General features: G+C 39.9%; 1 protein-coding gene across 3 annotated transcripts in view; it reads left to right on the forward strand.

Moving 5' to 3' along the window:
- LOC122807225 (alanyl aminopeptidase, membrane) overlaps positions 1 to 21,721 on the forward strand; it is a 1,192,582-nt gene that overhangs the window by 1,024,799 nt on the left and 146,062 nt on the right. For all 3 annotated transcript variants that reach the window (XM_044078301.1, XM_044078300.1, XM_044078302.1), the window contains one exon: positions 11,389 to 11,536. In XM_044078301.1, coding sequence (XP_043934236.1) covers positions 11,389 to 11,536 — 148 coding nt within the window. The remainder of the gene's footprint in view (positions 1 to 11,388; positions 11,537 to 21,721) is intronic.

Genomic DNA, 21,721 nt, shown 5'->3' on the forward strand with positions numbered 1-21,721 from the left:
CATATATTAGTTTGGTGGTATGGGAGGATTGTCCCCTCTCCAGAAAAACTCAATGTTAACATTTTCACCTTTCTGTCTTTTGGATATTATTTGGTATTTTGATACACTGGCTTTGTGAAAGTTGACAATTCATAATATATATATATATATATATATATGTATATATATATATATATATATATATATATATATATATATATATATATATATATATATATATATATATATATATATATATATATATATATATATATATATATATATATATTCTTTTTTAGAGAGAGGATTGTGATCGTCTCACCAATCCTGACTATCTTACTTTGTGTTCGAGACATGAATGCCAAGAAATTCTCCTCAAGAGCAAAGCTCGAGAGTTATATCTTGGCATCCATGTCGAGAACACATTGTAGGTTCAGATCAGAGACCCGATCATAATTCTTTGTAGTGTATGGTGCTTTATCTGGCCCATGTACTACAAGTTACAGTAAAAAAAAAAAAAAAAAAAAAAAAGAAAAACTCCATAAACCACTTAGCATTCACTGTCAGAAAGGCAGGATAATGCAGGCCCTTATGTTTACACTCACCTTCAGATCCTCTTAAAAGCTGTGGTTTTCAGAGAAACCACTGAGGCCTGAAGTTACTAAATAATTACATATAGTTACATATATTTAAGTTTCAGACTTTGTGTCCTTTAGAAAATGTAGACAAATACATTTTCTGTTAATCAACCTCCTATTTATGTTTATAACAGGAAATTAGGAACTCCTCTTTAGAGACAGCAGGCAGAAACAGATGTTTTGTTCTGTTGCTGTTATTTACTGGACAGTACTGGCAGATTTTACTGCCTAGCCTGAGACCCAACTTTAGCAGGTAGTGTTTAACATTTGGTAAGGTCCGGTCTTGCTCCACTTTAACACTTAACTAGTTTGACTTTTTCAGAATATCTGAGCATAATCTGCGCACTCCAAGATATATAATATATATATATATATATATATATAGATATATATAGATATATATATATATATATATATATATATATATATATATATAAATGCGGGTCTATATGACATGGTCGACAGTTCATATGATCGACACTCATTTGGTCGACAGTTCATTTGGTCGACAAGCAGATTTGCCCCCTTCCCCAATGTTGTGAAACCCTGGAGTTGATATATATAGTTAGGGGGGGGGTGTGGGGCACAGCCCCCCACATTGGGGGGTTTGGGGGGTGAAGCCCCCCACCTGAAATGCTTGTCGATCAAATGAACTGTCGACCAAAGAAACTGTCGATCATTTGAACTGTCGACCATGTCATATAGACCCATAAATGCATATAATATGGTTTGCATGTCTGAATAAGTTGTTTAAGGTATTTGTTTAGTACTGCATAATCTCTTATAAAAGTGTCTTAGAGCAACTGATGTGGTAGCTATAACCTACACAGCTCTTATGATAATGTAATGAGATCTGTACTGATCCCCGGATGACAACATCACCGAATCACTAATGGCCGGTCATACTTAGGCGAAAGTGCTTTTCACCGAAGAAGCACTTTTGCGTAAGTATGCCTTATTATAAAAGTGTCTTAGAGCAACTGATGTAGTAGCTATAACCTACACAGCTCTTTATGATAACATAATGGGATCTGTACTGATCCCCGAATGACACCATCACCGAATCACTAATGGACAGGCATGCTTACGTGAAAGTGCTTTTCACCGAAGAAGTATTTTTGTGTAAGTATGCCTATTGCGGAGGTCGTACTACAGTGGAGATAAGGGAAAATTCCCTTTTCCCCACTGTAGTGCAATCTCGGAGTGAGAATAATAAAGTAGGGGGGCTGGCACCCTTGCAAAAATGTTAATTTAGTGTTTTTTTTATTTTTGTTTAACACACTTTAGTGAAAGTGCTTTTTCGGTGAAAGCGCTTTCGCTAAAGTGTGTTCAGTGATAGTGAATTCGGACTGTTGAACTTTCGTTAAACGGTCCTAGATCCAACGTAATATAATTGCTTGGGCTACATAATCCACTGCTGATGAAAAGTAAATTTGGATGAGGATGTGTGAAGTTACTCATACTTCCTTTAGAGGTTGTTGGCGTACTTTGATTATGCTGCTTTGGTACTATATGTAAGTCTGTATGCTAGCTTAAGTATAATACATATCACTTAAACTATACAATGATTATAAGGTTGTTGACAGGTTTGATGAGACAGCCTAGCATTCAGTATTCCACATCTATTGTTTGGCAAAAAGGTATGCTTGTCAGTTTTTAAACAAATATATTAATAAAAAGAGCGTGCCAACCTCTCACATACCATCCAAAGTAAAGGTGTAACTAGTGTGATGAAATGACAGTTTTTTTTTTTTTTATCTTTTTGTTTGGCAACCAAAATTCTGCAATCATACAAGTTTTTTCAGATAACACATATTGCTTGTCTTTCCATAACACATGCTCAAAGCAGTTGAAAGGCACATTATATCAGTTTTACGTACATCATATATCCATAATCTCTTTAACAACAGCATAGCAGCAGGTAAAGTACTGTGTGCAGGAGGCACATGCCCTTACTTTTAACTAGGTGTGCACCCTGTTAATGGTATCCTGTTTATAAGATGAGACAGATCAAGCTGCCGCATTTGAGGTGATGATAAATGCAGATATATTCTTTGTGAACATATAATACATTGCTCTTTCTTTGTTTCACTTTGTAAATCTTGCTGTTCATTTAACTTTATTTCCTCTTAATCCATTCTATTATTTTTAGTTTTTATCTCTACCTTTGCATACATCATAAATTTTTTTGACTTTTTCACTTTCTCTTAGAACTCTTCTTTTTAAAACAAAGCATCCACATTTTTTCTTCCTTTATTTTTTATGAAGTCTTTAGAGAGCATTAGATTCCCTATCCTGCCAGTCATGTTTAAGTTATGTGTGTGTCTCAGTGCTCCTCTTTGTGACTCTGGGACTTCTGCTTTCTTGCAGTTATTCCAGTTCATGAATCTCTGCAGTATATAGACAGACACATACAGTATCATTTGCTCCAAATATCATTAACATTGGTCTCCACTGGAACCTTCTTTAGGGCCTCTTCTACAAGGATAATGTTACCAGTGCGTTACCTCCACCAGTGAGAGTTGCTACATAGGTTCATAGGTTCATAAGTTGGTACTAGGCTATCGGCCCTAGGGCCTATGCAAGCCTAGCCATAAGAATTCCCTGGATATTTCTTCCCACAATATTTACTTCTCCAGGCCCCTGTCTAGCAGGGCGACTGACATGTTCCCCGGGGTGAATTTCCTATCTCCCATCCAATCATCAAGGTTCCTTTTGAAGAGGGGCAATGAGGTGCTCTGCTTGATATGTATGGGCAGTCTATTCCAGAGTATGGGGTGTCTCTGGGTCAGGAACCTGTCCCTCCAGCATGTTTTGCTCATTGTGATGACAAGTTTAGATCCCTGGAGCGTGTGGCTCTGAGGGATTGGGATTTCTTTAAGTGGAGCATGTCCAACAGCTCAGGGTTTGACATGGCCTTGTATGTTAAGCAGAGATTGCCTCTGAGTAGACGATATGCCACAGAGTATAACTGGAGTTTTTTTAGATGGTCAGTATATGGCATTTGCTTTAGGCATGTGATTCTTTTAGTGAGGTATTTCTGTGGCCTTTCCAGCTGTTGCAGATGTCTTGTGAGGTACATACCAAACTGGGCATTATACTCTATAATGGGTCTAATGAGGGATGAGTACAGTGGGACAATGACCTCCTTTTTCTGGATGAAAAGCCCTTAGTGATGAGGTGTGCCACATAGAAGGATTTCCTGACTGTTGTGGCAATGTGATTATCGAAAGTGAGACCACTGTCCACCTATGTCCCTAAGTCTCTCATCACACTTTCGATGTTTAGTGTCCTGCCACTTATGTGGTAATTCATGGGTACATTTTTTTTCCAAAGGGGATAACTATACATTTCTTGGCATTAAGCTTTAGCCCATGGCTCTGCCACCAGGCATCTGTTTCTGTAAGGCCCTTTTGTAGAATATCAACATCATTTGGGGATTCAATAATGGCTCCCAGTTTGCAGTCATCTGAAAACTTTGTTAGCCAGAGTCCCTTAGTGTTGGCCTGTACTTCAGAGAAGTAGATGCCAAACAAGAGTGGTCCCAGGACTGAACCCTGAGGTACTCCACTTGTCACTTGTCTGGAGCTGGATTTGGAGTCGGCTACTTTTACTGTCTGGGTTCTGTCAGTAAGCCAGTTAGCAACCCATCGAGTGACGTAGGGATTTATGCCCAGCTTAGTAAGTTTATCTATGATTCCAGAGTGGAGGGTGGTGTCAAAGGCCTTGGTGAGATCCAGATAGGCTGTGTGGACTGCCTTACCCTCGTCCAGAGCTCTGGAGACTGATTCAAAGTTAATCAGATTCAGGAGACAAGATCAGCCCTTCACAAACCCAAACTGGGTAGGGTCCAGTGTTTGAAGGTTGCCAATTTCTTTGTTTATAAGTTCCATGATAATGAGTTCCATGCCCTTGCAAATCAGGCTTGTTAGACTGATGGGACAGTAGTTCCTGGGATCCAAGGTGGATCCTCCCTTGAGGAGCAGGATAACTGTAGCTGAGCGCCACTCAGTGGGCACAAAGCCAGAGGAGAGGCTATGATTAAACATGACACTTAGGTGAGGTGCCAGTTCATTTTGTAGTTCATGTAGTACACAGCCTGGGATGTCATCTGGTCCCATGGATGCTGTATTCTTAGCTTTGGAGAGTGCAGTTTCTACCTGTGTGGCCATGATTATCGGAATTTGGCAATCTTTTGGTATTGAGATGGGCCCTTTAGGGAGTGAGAGGGGGATGAAGTTGGCACTAAATCGATCTGCCAGGATATTGGCAATATCCTTGGGATCAGTATATTTAATGCCATTCTGTTGTAACTCAGAGCAGATCTGAGCATTGCCATTTAGATTCTTGACATAACTATAGAATGCCTTGTGGTTATCTTTGGAGTCTTTGGCAATTTTATTTTCGTAACTAGCTTTTGAGGATTTTATGAGGGATCTCAGCTTCTTACTGAGGCTGGTGAGGGAGTTTTTTGCATCCTGGGATTTTCCTCTTTTTTGCAACAGTTTCTTCCTTCTGTTGTATAGTTTGTTTATAGCAGGGGACCACCAGATTGGCTTCCTTTTTTTTGGAGAAGACCATCTTGGTTCTATTTGGGATGGCACGATTCATGCACGAGTGGATGTGCTTGTACAGTGCCTTAGTGTTGGATTCTGCAGTCGAACTTCCAGATATTGTTTCTGCAGGAAACAAACATTATCCTACAAAAAACATCAAACGTGTTTTTTTTCTAGAGTTCTTTCAGATCTGATAGTTTAAATAACCAAATTTGCAACCATCCCTGATTATGAAGACAGTTTCCAGAAAAACAAGCTTTTTCATTTTGGTCTGCTGTTTCACTTCATTTCATTGAATTGTCCTGCTACAATGCATTTCTTTTAACAGCAGTATGTAATATGTCTTTACTAAAAGTGGTTTCAGAACCATTATACTGTCTTCCTCAAGCTGCTCTGAGTGACCCAACACAATGCTTACCATACCTTAGCAATATAGGTAATGATCTATATCACACGAATGCTACATCTCTTACCTAAACCTACTGGAGGCACTTTCCACCCAGCCAAACACTATTCATGGGAGACTTTACTTACCCCTCTATAGGCTAGGAAACGATGCAACTACATCTCCTAGGTTTTAGTAATGACCAGTTAGTGTCCAGTTCAACCAGAAGTTCAAAGATACTGGACCTACTTCGAACCAATATGGGATAGTGTTTTACCCACCCTGTATCACATCCTCAATGGTGAGGTTGGATCACAAACCAGCCTCATTACAAATAAAAATAAACTTGGAAAACACAGCAAAAACTGCTAACATTCAAAAAAATTGTAAATCAAATTACATCCTATTTAGTAACAGTCAAAAATCAGTGCCCTGTCTATGCCAAGGTTCACAACAGCCTATGCAGAATTATTCTAAAAACTTTGTACAAACATGAAAATGGCTGCATAGAGGTTTCTGTACCCACAGGAAGTAAGCCCTAAGCAAACCCAAAAACAAGACACACTGGTTTAATTCAAATGTTAACATGGTATATAACAAAAGAAAAAAAAATCATGACCAGAGTCAGAGCAAAGTTCAGAATGACAAGAGTTTACTAATTAAACTAAACTGGAAAATAGCAGGGCTAATTAAATCCAGCAAAGCCAGTTATGAAGTCAATACAGCTTGCCAGGCTAAAGACAGCCACAAGGCCTTCTGTAAACCTGAGAGTTAATATGCAACAGTGTACAAAGCTGGCATTAAAGTGTGCCACTTTCACTGAGCAGAATGGCTAAGTGAATTTTGTATACAAAAGGGAAATCCTGGAGGTGCCACCTCATGATAGGTCAAGGTCAAGTTATTTTGTGCCCAAGATCACACAGGACTTCAGACTCATACTGGAATACTGGCCTAACTAGCATGCATAGATAGATAAATCTAGTGGAGACTATAGTTGTATGCATCACGTTTGTCTCCATCTGTATGGATTGCTTCATTATTTTAATTCCATGTTCAGCTGTGCAACAGTTAAATTGTATGGAAGGGAAAAACTGACTAGGTAAAAGTGTATAGTAGATAGAAAATATATAAAACTATCTGGGCATAAATAGGACATAAAACAATCATTTATAAACCAGTTACTATCAAGTTCTAGAATACCCCTGCATAAAAAAAAATTAATATGCCATAGTATGTAAATCAAATAAAACAGGTTCAACTAGAAATACTAGACAGTATTCAAACAGCAAAAAGTCTTAAGAACTTGATGGAAAAAAAGAAAGAAAATTGTATAGAGGAGAGGTAAGGTGGTAAAGTGGATCAGTTCTTAAGGCTGGGATATGGCAGTGTGGTTTGGAGATCTGTGTAATGGAGGTTCATACAGGGCAGCTAGGATAACTGGGATACTAGGTGATATAATCCAAATGAGGAGGATGCTGGGGGAACTCTGTCTCTGTGCCAGTTTGTGGCAAGGAGTCAGATGAGGATATAACTTGACCTGAGAAGATATAGCAGAAAGACATGAGGAAAGGCAGTGAGACTAGATATGAAAACAGTGCTACAGTAAAATAGGTGGTAATGAGAGTAAGAATAAAGTATGTCCTGAGAGGAACGGGTCCCGATTGGGAAGGAGATGTTAGAGAGGACAGGCAGAGCAGGTCATAGGAAAGGAACTGTCAGACAGAAGAGAAGATGAGGAAAGAATACAGTAAGAGAAGAAAGAAAGATAGGGTAGTCATTATCCAATAAAGTGGAAAGTCCATGAAAATCTAAGAATACTGAGGTACAGCTAGACTTACAGATGGTTGTAAAGTGATAGGAGGGAAAATTGCTTCAGAAGTACTGAAGAAGAGAAAGCCAGTGAGTTGCATACAGAGCTACTACAGGCAGCAGGCATGACAGATAAGGAGAAGAAGGGAGTGAATTTCAAGTGTGCAGGCAAATCAAAATAGTGTGATTGGGTTCCCCTGAAAACTGTCATAAGGATGAGAACAGACAGCTTTTTCTAGCCCAGAAAATAGCAAAACTTCACAAAGACGCATACATGTCCCACTGCACTTGAACGTGGATGAGTGGCTGGGTGTAAGTGTAGAAAGCACAGGTGAAGGACAAGGGAGGTGGACAGGAGACGTGGCATACAGTCATGTTATCAAATATGCTACAGTGTTTACCAATGGCAGAGAAAGAAAAGGCAGGATAAGTGACTGCACTGCATGGTCACTGCATGCAATAGGGATCTTCTTGGGCATGGGTTAGATCAAGCAGGGATGTACATGTCTACCAATAAAGATGAAAGGTAGAATGAAAAGAGAAAGGAAAGGATATGTGTATAAAAATGACAGTTATGAAACGTGAGTTAGAAGGTAGAACAGAAAACAATAAAAAAAGGGAAGAAAACAAAAGGACAAACATGACTGATATATAACACATTTGATGATGAATAAGTGCTAAACAGGAATGGAAAAGAACACAGGCACACAGACACACACACACACACACACACACACACACACACACACACACACACACACACACACACACACACACACACACACACACACACACACACACACACACACACACACACACACACACACACACACACACACACACACACACACACACACACACACACACACACACACACTTTGCTTTCATGCATGCATTCACTCACATGCAGACAGAAACATAAACAGACATGCATACAAATACTTACACACATGCACTTTTCTCCGAACAGTCAGGAATGTTAGAAGCTGCAAGATGGCTCACAATATCGGAGCTGTAGATGCAAAGGATGAGAGAAAATATCTAAATATTGCGTTCAAGTAGCTTTGGGGAAATTTTAAAGTGGTAGAGTCAAAAGACAGGAAGAAACACGTTAGGAAGGAGGAAACTTGTTCCAAAGCACCTAGTGGTCCTTTTCGTAACGTAAGGTCGGGGACCAGAAACTATGATTTGGTTTGAAAGTTAGACAGTGAACTAGGGGGAAAAAATGACTCATCCATAAACAACAGCAGTTCTATTTATCTGCCAATGCCATCTTTATCGCTAATACATTTATTTTGCCAAAAAAGGTGTGCAACATGTATCGGAACAGCGAATGAAACAACAGCACAGATTCCATCCATCCTTCCAGCCAACTGTAACCCACCAGTCCTCCAGCAGCACTTCCAGCAACAGAGTTAAAATGAGTGCCCATCAAAGCTAAGTAAAACACAGCTAATATAATAAGAAGAATGGCTGTATTACTAAAAGAATGTAATATTCCACAGTGCTTACAAACACAACTGGTAAGCGCATTTTAATATTAAACTCTTTTTCAAAAAATGAAATTGGTTGCTACTGGCAACCAATACCATGTGCACAAGCTCACAAACAAATGCCACAGCAAAGGCCAAAGACATCACTGCAAATAATTAAAAAACAAAGTAAACAACTGAAATATAACAACAACAAAGTAAAACGAGTGGCTGTATGAAAAACATTTTGATGTTGCTCTATGATTAAAAACAACACTGGTAAGTGCTTTTATATTAAAGTGTTTTTGATACAGCCTTTCGTTTTATTATTTATAAAACTTAAGTAATAAAGAGCCGGACAAAAACGATTATTGTAGCAAACACATTGATGACCAAAAGAACCTAGACCAATACATTTACATAAGGAAGATCACAATCACCAACTATGAAGCTATGAGACAAGCTGCTATAGGGAGACTTGTTCCATTGTGAAAACAGAGCATACTGGAGACAAAGCCAGAAAAAGAACTTACCTCCAGCAGCTGTATTTGAGCACTCAATGGGTGGGGGAAGGCCAAGGGAGCTGTGACATCACAAAATGGGTGGGTTTCATTGTTTTACTTAGAAGCAGAGGCCGGCCATGGTGATGTCCCTTTGGGGAGGGAACTGCTGAGAAAAAGTACCTGAACTGCCTGGCTTTGATGACATGATTAAGTGGGGGGCCTTCTCAAGTTTTACTAAAGCGCAAGGCAATGCATTTGAAAGTGAAATCATCACAGTACACTAGGGTAGTCCCCCATTAGAGAGGTAAGGTGAATTAGAAATATTTAAATGGTGCATTGTTGTTGCTTTATGGAAGGAACTGTAAATAGGGAGCAAAAGGGCTGAGAATTTGAGGAATGCTTTTGAGAAACCCATTGTACTCCTTTAAGGACCAGTTAGCTGGGCACTTCATTTCACTGAATTGTCCTTCTACAATGCATTGCTTTTTACAACAGTATGTAATATGTCTTTAAAAGTGGTTTCAGAACCATTATACTGTCTTCCACAGGCTGCCCTGAGTGACCAAATGAGATATCCAGCACAATGCTTTGTGTTTACATGCTGTCATTGTTTTGTTGCTTTACTGCTAATTATTTTCTTGTTGTCATGTATCTGCCAATTAATGGTTTTAGTGCTGACATTTCTGGCTGCTCTACGTATTTCAACAGCCTCATTGCATTTTTCCAGTTGTTTTACTCATTGTGTTTGAGTTCATTATTTTCTCTCTTACTACTTTTATCCTCATTTACTGCATGATGTCCATAACATTTCTTTCACTGCTCTGTTTGGGTTTACCTTCATATGTCCATAAATGACATATGCGAACGCACTATTGTGCGACTCAAAAACATGAAAAATGTAATGCTGAACGTCACCAAAGTTCAAAAATCATTCGAAGATTTTTGAACTACAGAGTCGAATACACATCGTAATGCAGGGGGCAAGCCCCCCTGCACCCCCCACACCCCCTTACTTTAATATACTAACTCTGAGATCACACTACAGTGGGGAAAGGGACCATTTCCCGATCCCCACTATAGTGCAATCTTCACCCAAAATGTGGAATCTGCAGTGAGCGAATGCCAATGTGCATTCGCTCATTGCACATTCGAACAATTTTTTTTTGAGTTTGTGAAAGTTTGGGAACCTCCTTTCGACCTTCCTGTTATCGCCCATGCGCATCATGGACATATGAAGGTAAACCCTCTGTTTGTCTGCAATGCAGTCTGTTTTGTCATTGCTACTTAATGTACATACTTACACTTCTGTTTCTCCTGCATCACTATAATACCTCTATTATTTATTGTGCTCTATCTTCAGGTATATCAGCACTCCAAATACTATACGTTATTTCCATTTTCTAGTTCAGCTAATGTGTATTTTCCCTGTTTTGTATTTCTGTTTATTTATCTATCATCTACATATCCGTCTATTTATCTCTTTATTTATTTATTCATAGTAGTACATGTCATTGGTATATTTATCTTCAGCCTTCCTGCAGGCTTTGCCATCTGTACTTCTAATCTGGCTTAGTAAATTCAGTGTAAACCCCATGCTTTTCCTGGAGCAGTTTATGTGTATCCTGCAGTCTCTGTCATTACACTGCCATTGCTCAGACCTTCTTCATCATTTTGTGTCTGACAGTCCTGTTTATACTGTCATTTTAATATTTTTCTTTGATCTAAATTTTCAAACCTTTTGCTTGCTGTACAGGGAGACTCTTCAGTACATCATGTCCTTCTCTCGCATTGAACTTACCTGTTCTTTCAGCCTGAGACCCCCCCCCCCCGAAAGTCATCTGAAATGCAAAATGCCATTTGGAGTTTTGAATCAACAGGTAAAAGCATTGCACATGTTCTCTGTACATAGGTATGCAGATACACGTTGCCCAGCTGGTAGGGATATCTTTGTATTTGACGTATTGTAATAGACATGAATCGTTACTTATTTTGTGATGAAAGCATTTAGTATATTGAAAAATTATTATAATATACTTTTATTTTTAGGGCAAAATATGTTTCAACAACTTTGGCTTTGAACACCACAAAATATATATCTAGAGAAACTGAGTATTTGCCCTGGCAATCATTCCTGGACAACTTGGCACACTTTAAACTGATGTTTGATCGCAGTGAAGTCTATGGGCCTATGAAGGTAAATTTTAATATTTCTTTTTTATTGTCCCATGTTGCAAATAAAGTACTTGGAAGCCCAAGGTGGCATCAGCAGGCTTGCTTTCATTTAGATATAATACATGACAGTCTTAATGTGTCACTGATTGTTATCCAAGCAGATACATACTTTTGCTATTTATTGTTTCAATTCACCATTACACCATTTGGGTTACGTAGAACTCCATGGCAGCACTGGACATTATAACCATGAGAAAAACAAGATCATATATCCCTTTGGTAAGAAACAGTGGCACCAAAACTCCTTATCTCCTTACACAGGCATGGATCATGTTTAGCCTCGCCCTCTCTAAATGCTTGTTATTCCAACAGGTTCAGTCCAAGACTTGGAGATTTACACTGTTCGTATAGCAGCACAACTTGCAGAGCTGTAACACGTGCATCTAAAGGAAACTCACAAAGCTTACTATGACAAACTTAATTTATTTAATATGCTATAAAGTAATAGTCAACAGGTGCAACTAATTACTGACCTTGAAGATGAAATTTGCTATATGTAAAACCTGATATGCTTTTGTTTTCAAAATAATGGAAGGTTCCGTAAGAAAAAGAACACTGACTGACTGGCACAAGCAGCAAAGTGACAAAGCTTTAATATTGTATTATGTTTCTTGCTTTCTTTAAACATTAGGCTTACCTAAAATAGATTAAATAATTGCAAAGTATGTCTATGCAAATGGAATCAATCATTATGGCAAACTTTACTTCTAAAATTACCACGTCAGGATCACTAAGCTGGTAAAACCAGTAATATTTCTTAGTGGATAACTGTGACGATGTAACTAGTAATGGTAACATGTTTTATGAACTGTATTAATAAATAAGACCTATTTGTAGTGCATTTTGTTCATGGCAAAACTTAAAAGGGGCTGATACTGTCTTTGAGCACATTTATTATTATTTTTTTTAAACAAGAACATCTTTATTAAACCATTACTTATGACATAAGCAATCATACATTTATACATATGAAAACAAACCACACCAAGACAATCCTAGTTACAAGCATTTTACATCACAAACCATACTGACACACTACCAGTTGCAAACAGCACTTATAATCTACCCAATCATTTTCATTCAAACATTACATAGCTCATTTAAGTCCCGCCTAAATTTTACACCTCATTCCTCCCCTGTATGCATTGGTCTCACAATTCCCATTTTTCCTATGTAGTTTGCTCCTACTCTTTTATAAAGATCTCAATTCCAGTTTTATCTCTGTCACTATGTTCACTACTTCTAATATAGTTGTTTTAGATTTTGATTTCAATTTTAAAGTAATTGCTTTTTTGGCAGCCACCATAATTAGACACAACAAGGCCTTACCATGTCTAGACAATTCCAATTCTGTATCACAGTACAGAAAAATCATCTCCCTCATCACACCAATCTGTCCACACAGCTTCTCCGACAGTACATCCCACAAGGAATCCTTAAAGTCCACTAACCCACCGCACTCCCAGAAAATATGTTCCCAAGTACCTCTTTCTTCCCCGTCACACACCTCCAACATTTGCTGTCTACCTGAGGAAAAAATTCTCTTACAGTCTACTTGGGGTATAAAAATATCTGTATAAACATAGATATTGCCCAAGGATGGAGCCTTGGGTGCTGTTATCATCATAAAGAATTGACTTTTGTATAGCAACCTACACCTTGCAACATTATGTTTCCATGTGGAAGTTGTTCTGCTTTGTTTTAAGTCTTGCAATTGTGAATCAAAGATGAATCAAGAAGCATGTGAGACCAGTGTTAGTTCAGGGAACAACTGAAAATGACTGCAATAGAGCTCCTCTTTCAGGCAGTTAGATAAATGGGCATTGGTCCAGCTTTCAACATTTATTGAAACTGCATTGGGGGTGGGGAGTTCATGTCCAGAAGGCATGTTACATCTCTTAAGTGTTGTTTGATGTAGGACTTGCTTTAAAAAAAATAAGCATTCAGTAGGTTGGTACAATTGGTTGGATGGTGTTAGTGCTTTCATTTGAAAACGCCATTTATGAGCTCTCCACTGATTGCACTGCTGTCTGTTCCCTTAGGTGAGGAAATGGACAGTGTTTTAAAGGCTGCACTTTCTGTTTATTAGTACACTTCATTAACTTATGGTGATAATGGAGAACACTGGACTGAGGGTAGTTACGTTCATGTTCACAGATGTGAGTTACATTCAGTCTAGTGTTTCCTATTATCGCCTTTTTTAAATTCTCCTTTGAAACCACCTCTAATCCCACACTTTTCCATGCATTACCATTCTTACTGTTAATAACATTTCTGCCCTGTCTGTCCTGTTCCACCTCTGTTCATCTTTATCAACCCACATGGACAAAATGATCAACTGTCTTCAACATTCCCATATACCTTCTTGTTCATTGCCAGTTCATTGCCAGTCTAGATTAAAGTAATCTAACAGAACCATCTCCCAGTGATTTAATGGGCAAACTACAAAATATAACAAAGCATGCCATGGGTGTAGCCGGTGCTGAGTTATTTTGTTCTGTACAGGTACATATCAATGATTAAGCATACATCAGATGGTTAGACAAGAAGGTGCCGAATTGTAGTTTGGACATCATTTATGTTTCAGTATCTTAACTGTAGAATAACTGGAAGTTGAAACTGTGATCAGGACAACATAGGTTCAAGTCTCAGCTGAAGCATGCACTTCTAAATGTTAACTACAGGCCTGTGCTATGCTGCCAAAAAAGGTTTCTAGTTGATATAGCAGTTTACTTAAAGTTCTAGTTCAGTGAGTTTGTTAATGAGAACTCTCTTTTCACTTCTTTGATTTTATGTGTGATAAGTTTCTAAGAAGGAATCTGCTACTGCACTTAAAAAGAGAGTGGCCACAAGCTCATTTAGAAAAAAATAAAGTGTAGTTTCCTCTTTTCTCATTTCATTTGTTAATTATCTGCTTCTCTTTTTCACTTTATCCTCCAACTTTTCCTATTTCCATTCCTTTTAGCAAAATCCAAGTGTTTGTATCTTTGAAATTAACTCGATCTCCTACAGTGTATTCTGAACTAGTAGGCAACCATCAAGGGTCCTTCTTCTGTTTCAGTACCGGCTAACCTTCATTGTTTGTCATATTGCTGGATTAGTATAAACACATGAATTTATATATTTGACATACAGTAGCAAACCTTTGGATGTTTTGTAAGATCAGTTTTTGTGAAATGTCTTGTGAGTATATGGTCTGTAATGCATCTTTTTTTAGCCAGAAATCAATGATTCCACATATACCCAGTCTGTTTTCATGAAGAAGAGACTGTATCACATTCCTTGATTCAGGATTAGCATTACTGTCTCACAGCACTCAGGTTCTCATTTTACTCTCTTTTTGGGGTGCTTTTTATTTCCTTTCCGTGTCTGCATTGGCTTTCCTCATGTTCTTAGATTTCCTTGACATCGTCAGCACATGTTGTGTCTTTAGAATGTTAAAGGACATTAATCATATGAATTTGGAAATTGCGCTGTAGTGATCATGCCATGGGAGTTAATTCTGGCATAGCCTTAAATCTATTCTACAATCAGTTCCTCTGACTTGTGCCACTGAGTGTCTGGACAGGGTATGTTTAACACATAACCCTGAGCTGGAAAAAGTGGGTATCGGGGACTGAATGACTACTGGAACAACTATTTATTATACATCATGCAGTTAGGCACTTGGGACTGAATGAATATTGGAACAACAATTTATTATACATCATGCAGTTAAGCACCAGGGACAGAATGAATATTAGAACAACAATTTATTTTACATCATGCAGTTAAGCGCCAGGGATGGAATGAATATCGGAACACTTAATTATACATCATGCAGTTAGGGGCTGGGGACTGAATGAATATCGGAAAAACAATTTATTATACATCATGCAATGAAGTACAGGACCATCAAGCATTATGAGTGGTGCCTAGCATGAGTCATTAGGTTTGTGTAATCAAATGTTGGGGACTAAGGTCAGGGCTGATTTCCTGACTTTTTATTAGAAATGTGATTTTTGAATATTCAAGTTCTGAAACTTAGAATAAATAATCTAATGATTTAGGGGAAAATGGTGAGCTTGGAAACATGGTGATGTTCTTCGTGTTTCACTGTTGCAGTCATCATATTTGCGTTATCTGCTTGCAGTAGCCCTCGGTCGGTCTGATTATCAAAGTCTTGGATCCTGCGTTGGTTGCTGTCTCATCTTCCATGATGTCAGGTAGTCAGGGGTATAAAGCATGCAGCTGACTCCATTACCTCAGTCTTTCTTGCTGTGCGGTGCCCGAAGCAGAAGCAGTTCACAAGTGCCGGTCGGCCGACTCCTGAAATTTTTGTTTTCGAGCTTCAGAACCAAAGTCTTCAACTAAAGCTAAGTACCCCATTGGGGAAACTTTTTCTTGCTCTAAACCGATGTCAGTAAAAGTCAATAATTATATTTCTTGTAGAAAGCAAATACCTGATAAAGATTTTCATTCATACTATATTCCTTGCCTAGGCCCTGACCACGACATACCTCGCTGTCAGTTTTGTGCCTTATTTAAACAACAAACTATTCGTCATCGGCATATTTATGATTCTAAATATTTTGGTACTCAGTTCAATTACCCAGATATGGCTTCGGTAAGCCACCCGACTACTGACTTTCCGAAAAAACACAAAGATAAAGACAGAGACAGGCCGCCTAGGTCTAAAACTGCTGACAACGCTTCTCCTAAGCTAGTCACCAGTTCACTGGTACTCAGTGAGGTGCTTTTGCAGCCCCTGATACCCGCTACTTCAGATTCGCAGGCCTCTACTGAGACCCATTCGGAGTTTGGTATGTTGCGAGATGCTTCAACTGTGGAACCTGTGGATGTCTCTTCCTTGGATGGGTCCAGAGCCATTGTGCAGGCACCAGCTTCTGAGGGTGTATTCAGGCCTACTGACTTGCATATTAAACCAATGCCATCTTCTTCTTCAAGGCTTAAAACTTGATCCATGCCTAGAAAACCGTCGCCCAGACCACATGGTCAGGCCTCTATGCCTAAAATCCAAATGATAAGAATGGCTGAAGACCTTATTACTTTAACCAGGGGCAACCAACCTAAGAGTCCTAAGAGACCCAGGACTGAATTTGATTATGATTCTTCTGATCAGGATTCTGAAATTTCTGTTTCCTCTGATGACCGGGATTTACCCTTATCTACCTATGAGGATTCTGATGCAGAGGACTCTATTCCCTCTGCTTCCCCTCCAGAGGATTTCTCTTTTGGTGAAACCTTGCATACTCTTAGGGAGCATTTTCACTGGGAAAGCCAGTATTATTCTGATTCTAAAAAGAGGCACAGTAATTTCTTACTCCTGCCCCAACACAGGCCTTTAGCTATCCCCCCTGCACTGGACATTGTTGATGATGCCTTTTTGAAATTTAGCTTGGTCCCTGACTCCTTACCTCCTGCTCCTGGAAAACCAGATAGATATTACAGGGTTCCTGACTCTCACAAGTTCCTCTTTAAAAGCCTACTGCAGATCCTGAGACCATTTCAAAGGGACCCAAGGGCATTAAGACTACTACTGCCAAGAATCCTACCCACTCTGATAGAGATTCCAGGGTTCTGGATAGATGGGGTACGAAGGTACACACTTCTGCAACTTTGGCCATCAGGGCCTTAAACTGCCAGTTTCATATGTTAAAGTATCAGCAGCATATTATCGGCTTGTTTAAACAGAAAATTATGTTGATTCCTGACTGTGCTGAAAATAAGGATTTACAGGATTTAATGCATTCTGCTGAACAAGTTGGAAAACATACTTTGCAATGTGGTTTTGATTCACTAGAGGCATCTTGCAGGGCTGCTGTCACTGGGTCTGTACTTAGAAGGCATGCTTGGCTTAAGGAGCAATCTTTGCCAGATGATGTTAAAGCTAAATTGCTGGATGCTCCCTTAAACTAGGACTACCTGTTTGGCAACAAAGCAGAAGAAGTACTTAAAAAGATGGAGGCAAAAGCTAAATCTATGCAAACTGTTAAAGATTTCCTGCAAGCACAACCTCCAAGATTTAGTAGGCATTGGCCCTCTAAGAATTGGTTCTTTCCTGCCTCTTCTAGGCCTTCTCAGTCCAAACCCAGAACCAGCAGAACACCCAGGCTTCAGTCCCAAGGTATGCACAGGACTAAGCAGTGGGGGGCTTCCACTTCCAAAGCAAGGAGAAGTAAAACTCCCCCCTATGGTAAACTGTCTCAATGACTTAACTTTAAAACTTCCAAGCCCTTCTCAACCGACTGCTCCTTTAGGGGGAAAGATTGCTCTGCAGGCAAAAAACTGGGAACTCATTACCCAGGACAAATGAGTTTTAAATATAGTTTCCCAATGATACAGATTCCACTTCCACACCCTACCAACCCCAAACGGTTGGCCAGATCTACCCCCAAATCAGTGGGCAGAGGCTCAAAAGCAAGTTCTCTCTCTCTTAAGTACAAGGGCTATTCAAACTGTCCCAGAAGAGGAAAGGGGACAAGGTTTCTACTCAAGACTTTTCCCGGTGCTCAGAAAAGACAACTCCTGGCGTCCTATCCTGGATCTCTCTATCCTAAGCACTTTTTTGGTGATCCCAATATTGAAGATGCTAACTCTTCACCAGTTGCTTCCTATGCTAGGCAAGGATGCCTGGTTGGCAACACTGGATTTAAAGGAAGCCTACCTGCACATCCCAATCAGGGAATCTTGCAGAAGATACCTACACTTCAAAGCAGGTTTCATGCACTATCAGTTCTCTGCACTGCCCTTTGGCTTATCTACTGCACCCAGGGTATTCACAAAGTGCCTAGCTCCAGTCATTGCATTTTGCAGGCAAAGAAATATTCGGATGTACCCATACCTGGACGATTGTCTAATTCAGGCAGAAAGCCAGGACATACTACTGAATCATCTGGAGTTTTTACAAAAGGTGCTAACTTCTCTGGGGTACACCATAAACGAAAATAAATCACATCTTGTACCCTGACAACAAATTGTATTCCTGGGAGCAAGCTTGCGCACAACTTCCCAGGTGGCTTTCCTCACACCACAGAAACAAGTTCATTTGACAGCTTACTTCAAACTAATGGCCACAAAGACCCTGCTATCTGAAAGACAAATACTGCAAGCCTTGGGGTTCATGGCCTCCTGCATTCTTCTAATTCCATATGCAAGACTGCATATGAGGAAACTACAATGGTAACTAAAAAGCTTATAGTGTCAACATTCTAAGGATCTAGATCTATGATTCCTATCATACCTTGCCTACAGTTAGAGTTCCTTTGGTGGGCAGAGGCCTGTCATCTAAACAAGGGACTGCCATTCACTCTACCCCCTGCCATCCAAACCCTAACAACAGACGCATAAGAATATGCATGGAGGGCTCACTTGGCAGGGAAGTGCATTCAGGGCAAATGGAACCCAAGTCAAATGCACCTGCATATCAATCAAAAAGAAATGTTAGCTGTACAGAATGCTCTGACAGCCTTCGAGGACCACATTCTTCCAGGACAATTAATGGTTAAGACAGATAACACAACTGTTATGTGGTACATAAACAAGCTGGGGGGGACCACTCATACCCTCACTGCAGACTAGCCTTGGCTCTGTGGAATACAGCCTTGAGCTACCAAGTGCACCTACAGGCTCAATTCCTGCCAGGAAAGCTAAATACACTGGCAGACGAACTAAGCAGAAATCTTATAGACCCACACGAGTGGAAACTGGAACCAACGACATTCAACATGTTGATAAACAATGGGGGAGCCCAGAGATAGACCTGTTTGCCTCCGCCCAGAACTACCAGTTGGAAAATTCTGCACAAGGACTCCCCACAAACAAGCTTGGAAAGTGGATGCCCTGTCCTTCACCTGGAAAAATCTATCAGTTTTTGCCTTTCCTCCTCTGCCTCTCCTCTCCAAGGTACTACTAAAGATCAAACAGGACAAACCAAGGATGATACTTATTGTACCAGACTGGCCACGGCAACACTGGTACCCCCTCTTGCACAGTGTGTCACTGCTAGCACCATGGCACATGCCTCAACCCACTACCCTGCTGTCCCAGCAGAAGGGCCAGATTCTGCACCCTCAGCTTCAAACCCTGAACCTGACAGCCTGGCTAATTACCTGACCACTCCATTACCATCCTTAGTAAACAAGTGTTGGATGTCATTCTGGAGGCAAGGAGGCCTAGCACTAGAAAATCTTATGCTGAAAAATGGAAAAAATTCTGTTCCTGGAACCAAGCTCAGGTGATGGGCACAGCAGCACCCAATTTACCTCAGATTCTTCAATACTTAACTGAGATGCTTCACAAGGGCCTTTCCTTTTCCTCCATCAAAATTTATGCCTCAGCCATTTCAGCTCATTACAACACAGAGCCACCCCTCTTCTTTCATCCACTGCTCAAGCAGTTCCTCAGAGGGGCCAGAAACTTAAGACCACCCAGGACAGCCCCAACTCCAGCCTGAGACCTTAACCTTGTATTGGAAAATCTCACTCTACCTCCTTTTGAGCCAGCTGCAAATGCAGATTTGAAATTCCATTCTTGGAAAACAGCCTTCCTTTTAGCCATCACTTCAGCAAGAAGGGTGTCTGAATTACAGGCCCTTATGGCAGTGGTGCCCTTCATTATCTTTCATGTGGACAGGGGGTCCCTCAGGGCCAATCCCTCCTTCAGGCCCAAGGTAGTATCCAGTATGGCGTTTAATCAGTCCATTCATTTGCCAACCTTCTTTTCTAATCTACAGAACAAAGGGGAAGGTATACTGCACTCCTTAGATGTGCATAGACAACTTAGATTTTACTTGGACAGGACTAAACCTCTCAGGAAATCTGAACAGATGCTGGTGGCATTTGCTGCAGGGGCAGAGGGGAAGGCCATTTCAAAGCAAACCATTTCTAAATGTATAGGCCATTGCATTCATTTCTGCTATAACCACCATGGAAAACCTATCCCACAGGGGATAAGACCACATTCAACCAGGGCTGCATCTACCTCTACAGCCTTTCTCAGAGGTGTCCCTACCAGGGACATCCTAGAAGCTGCTACCTGGAGTTCTGTACATACTTTCACCAAGCATTACCATTTGCCAATTTTCTCTAAATCCAGAGCTGGCTCTGCCACTGCAGTCTTGCAGGGCCTTATAGCTGGTCCTTATGCTATCTAATTTCCTCCTCCCATCCTTAGCTTTGGAAATCTACCCAAAAGTGATGACTGCAACAGTGAAGCAGGAAGAACATAGTACAGTTTTATACACTTACCATAAATGTAGATGTTTGAGTGTATTCACTGTTGCAGTCCTGGTTACCCTCCCTCCAGGCCCCTGACTTCTTTTGGCAATACCTCTATTCCTTTGTACTATGCTTAAAGCTTTTTGGTGTATTTGCTTTTTTTGTTGGAGGTGTAACCTTGTATATATATTTAATTGCTTCCCATTAGGGGGGGCACCTGACATCTAGGGCAAGAAAAACTGATGTAATGGTGTCGGCTGCATGCTTCATATCCCTGACTACCTGACTTTATGGAAGATGAGACAGCAACCGATGCAGAACCCAAGACTTTGATAATCAGGCAGACTGAGGGCTACTGCAAGCAGATAACCCAAATGTGATGACTGCAACAGTGAATACATTCAAACATCTACATTTATGGTAAGTATACACAACTGTACTTTATATGTTACAAATTTAAAGCTTTTTTTTCTGCACCTCACTCCATCTCTTGAGATGGTGGAGGGCAGCTGTATACCAAATCCCCACTACTTGTATATACTAACTCCAAGATTGCGAAACCTCTGAGCAGGAGGGATACCTTAAATACCTTAAAAAACAAAGCCTTAGCCTTTATAGGCATTTCCCACATTTACACATTCACTTCCTTGGAACTTCAAATGCACATAGATGTCCTTGGAGAAGAAACATAAGACTTCAAAATTATGTATTTCAAAATATTTTTATTTTTTGGTAGTTTTAAATTTAGGAGAAGAGATCTGGCATGCTTCAGTTTGTGGCTAACCTTATGATATCTGGACAGAAATCATGAAGCAGGAGTATGTAGACTATGGATTCCTTATGGGAGAAAACTGGAAAAGTATACCTGGTGATATTAGATCAGTACAGATCAATAAGAATGGTAGAGAAAGGCTAACCAAGGATAAACA

The sequence above is a fragment of the Protopterus annectens genome, chromosome 7.part0, assembly GCF_019279795.1.
Source record: "Protopterus annectens isolate FY-2018-M chromosome 7.part0, PAN1.0, whole genome shotgun sequence".
Classification (NCBI taxonomy): domain Eukaryota; kingdom Metazoa; phylum Chordata; order Ceratodontiformes; family Protopteridae; genus Protopterus; species Protopterus annectens.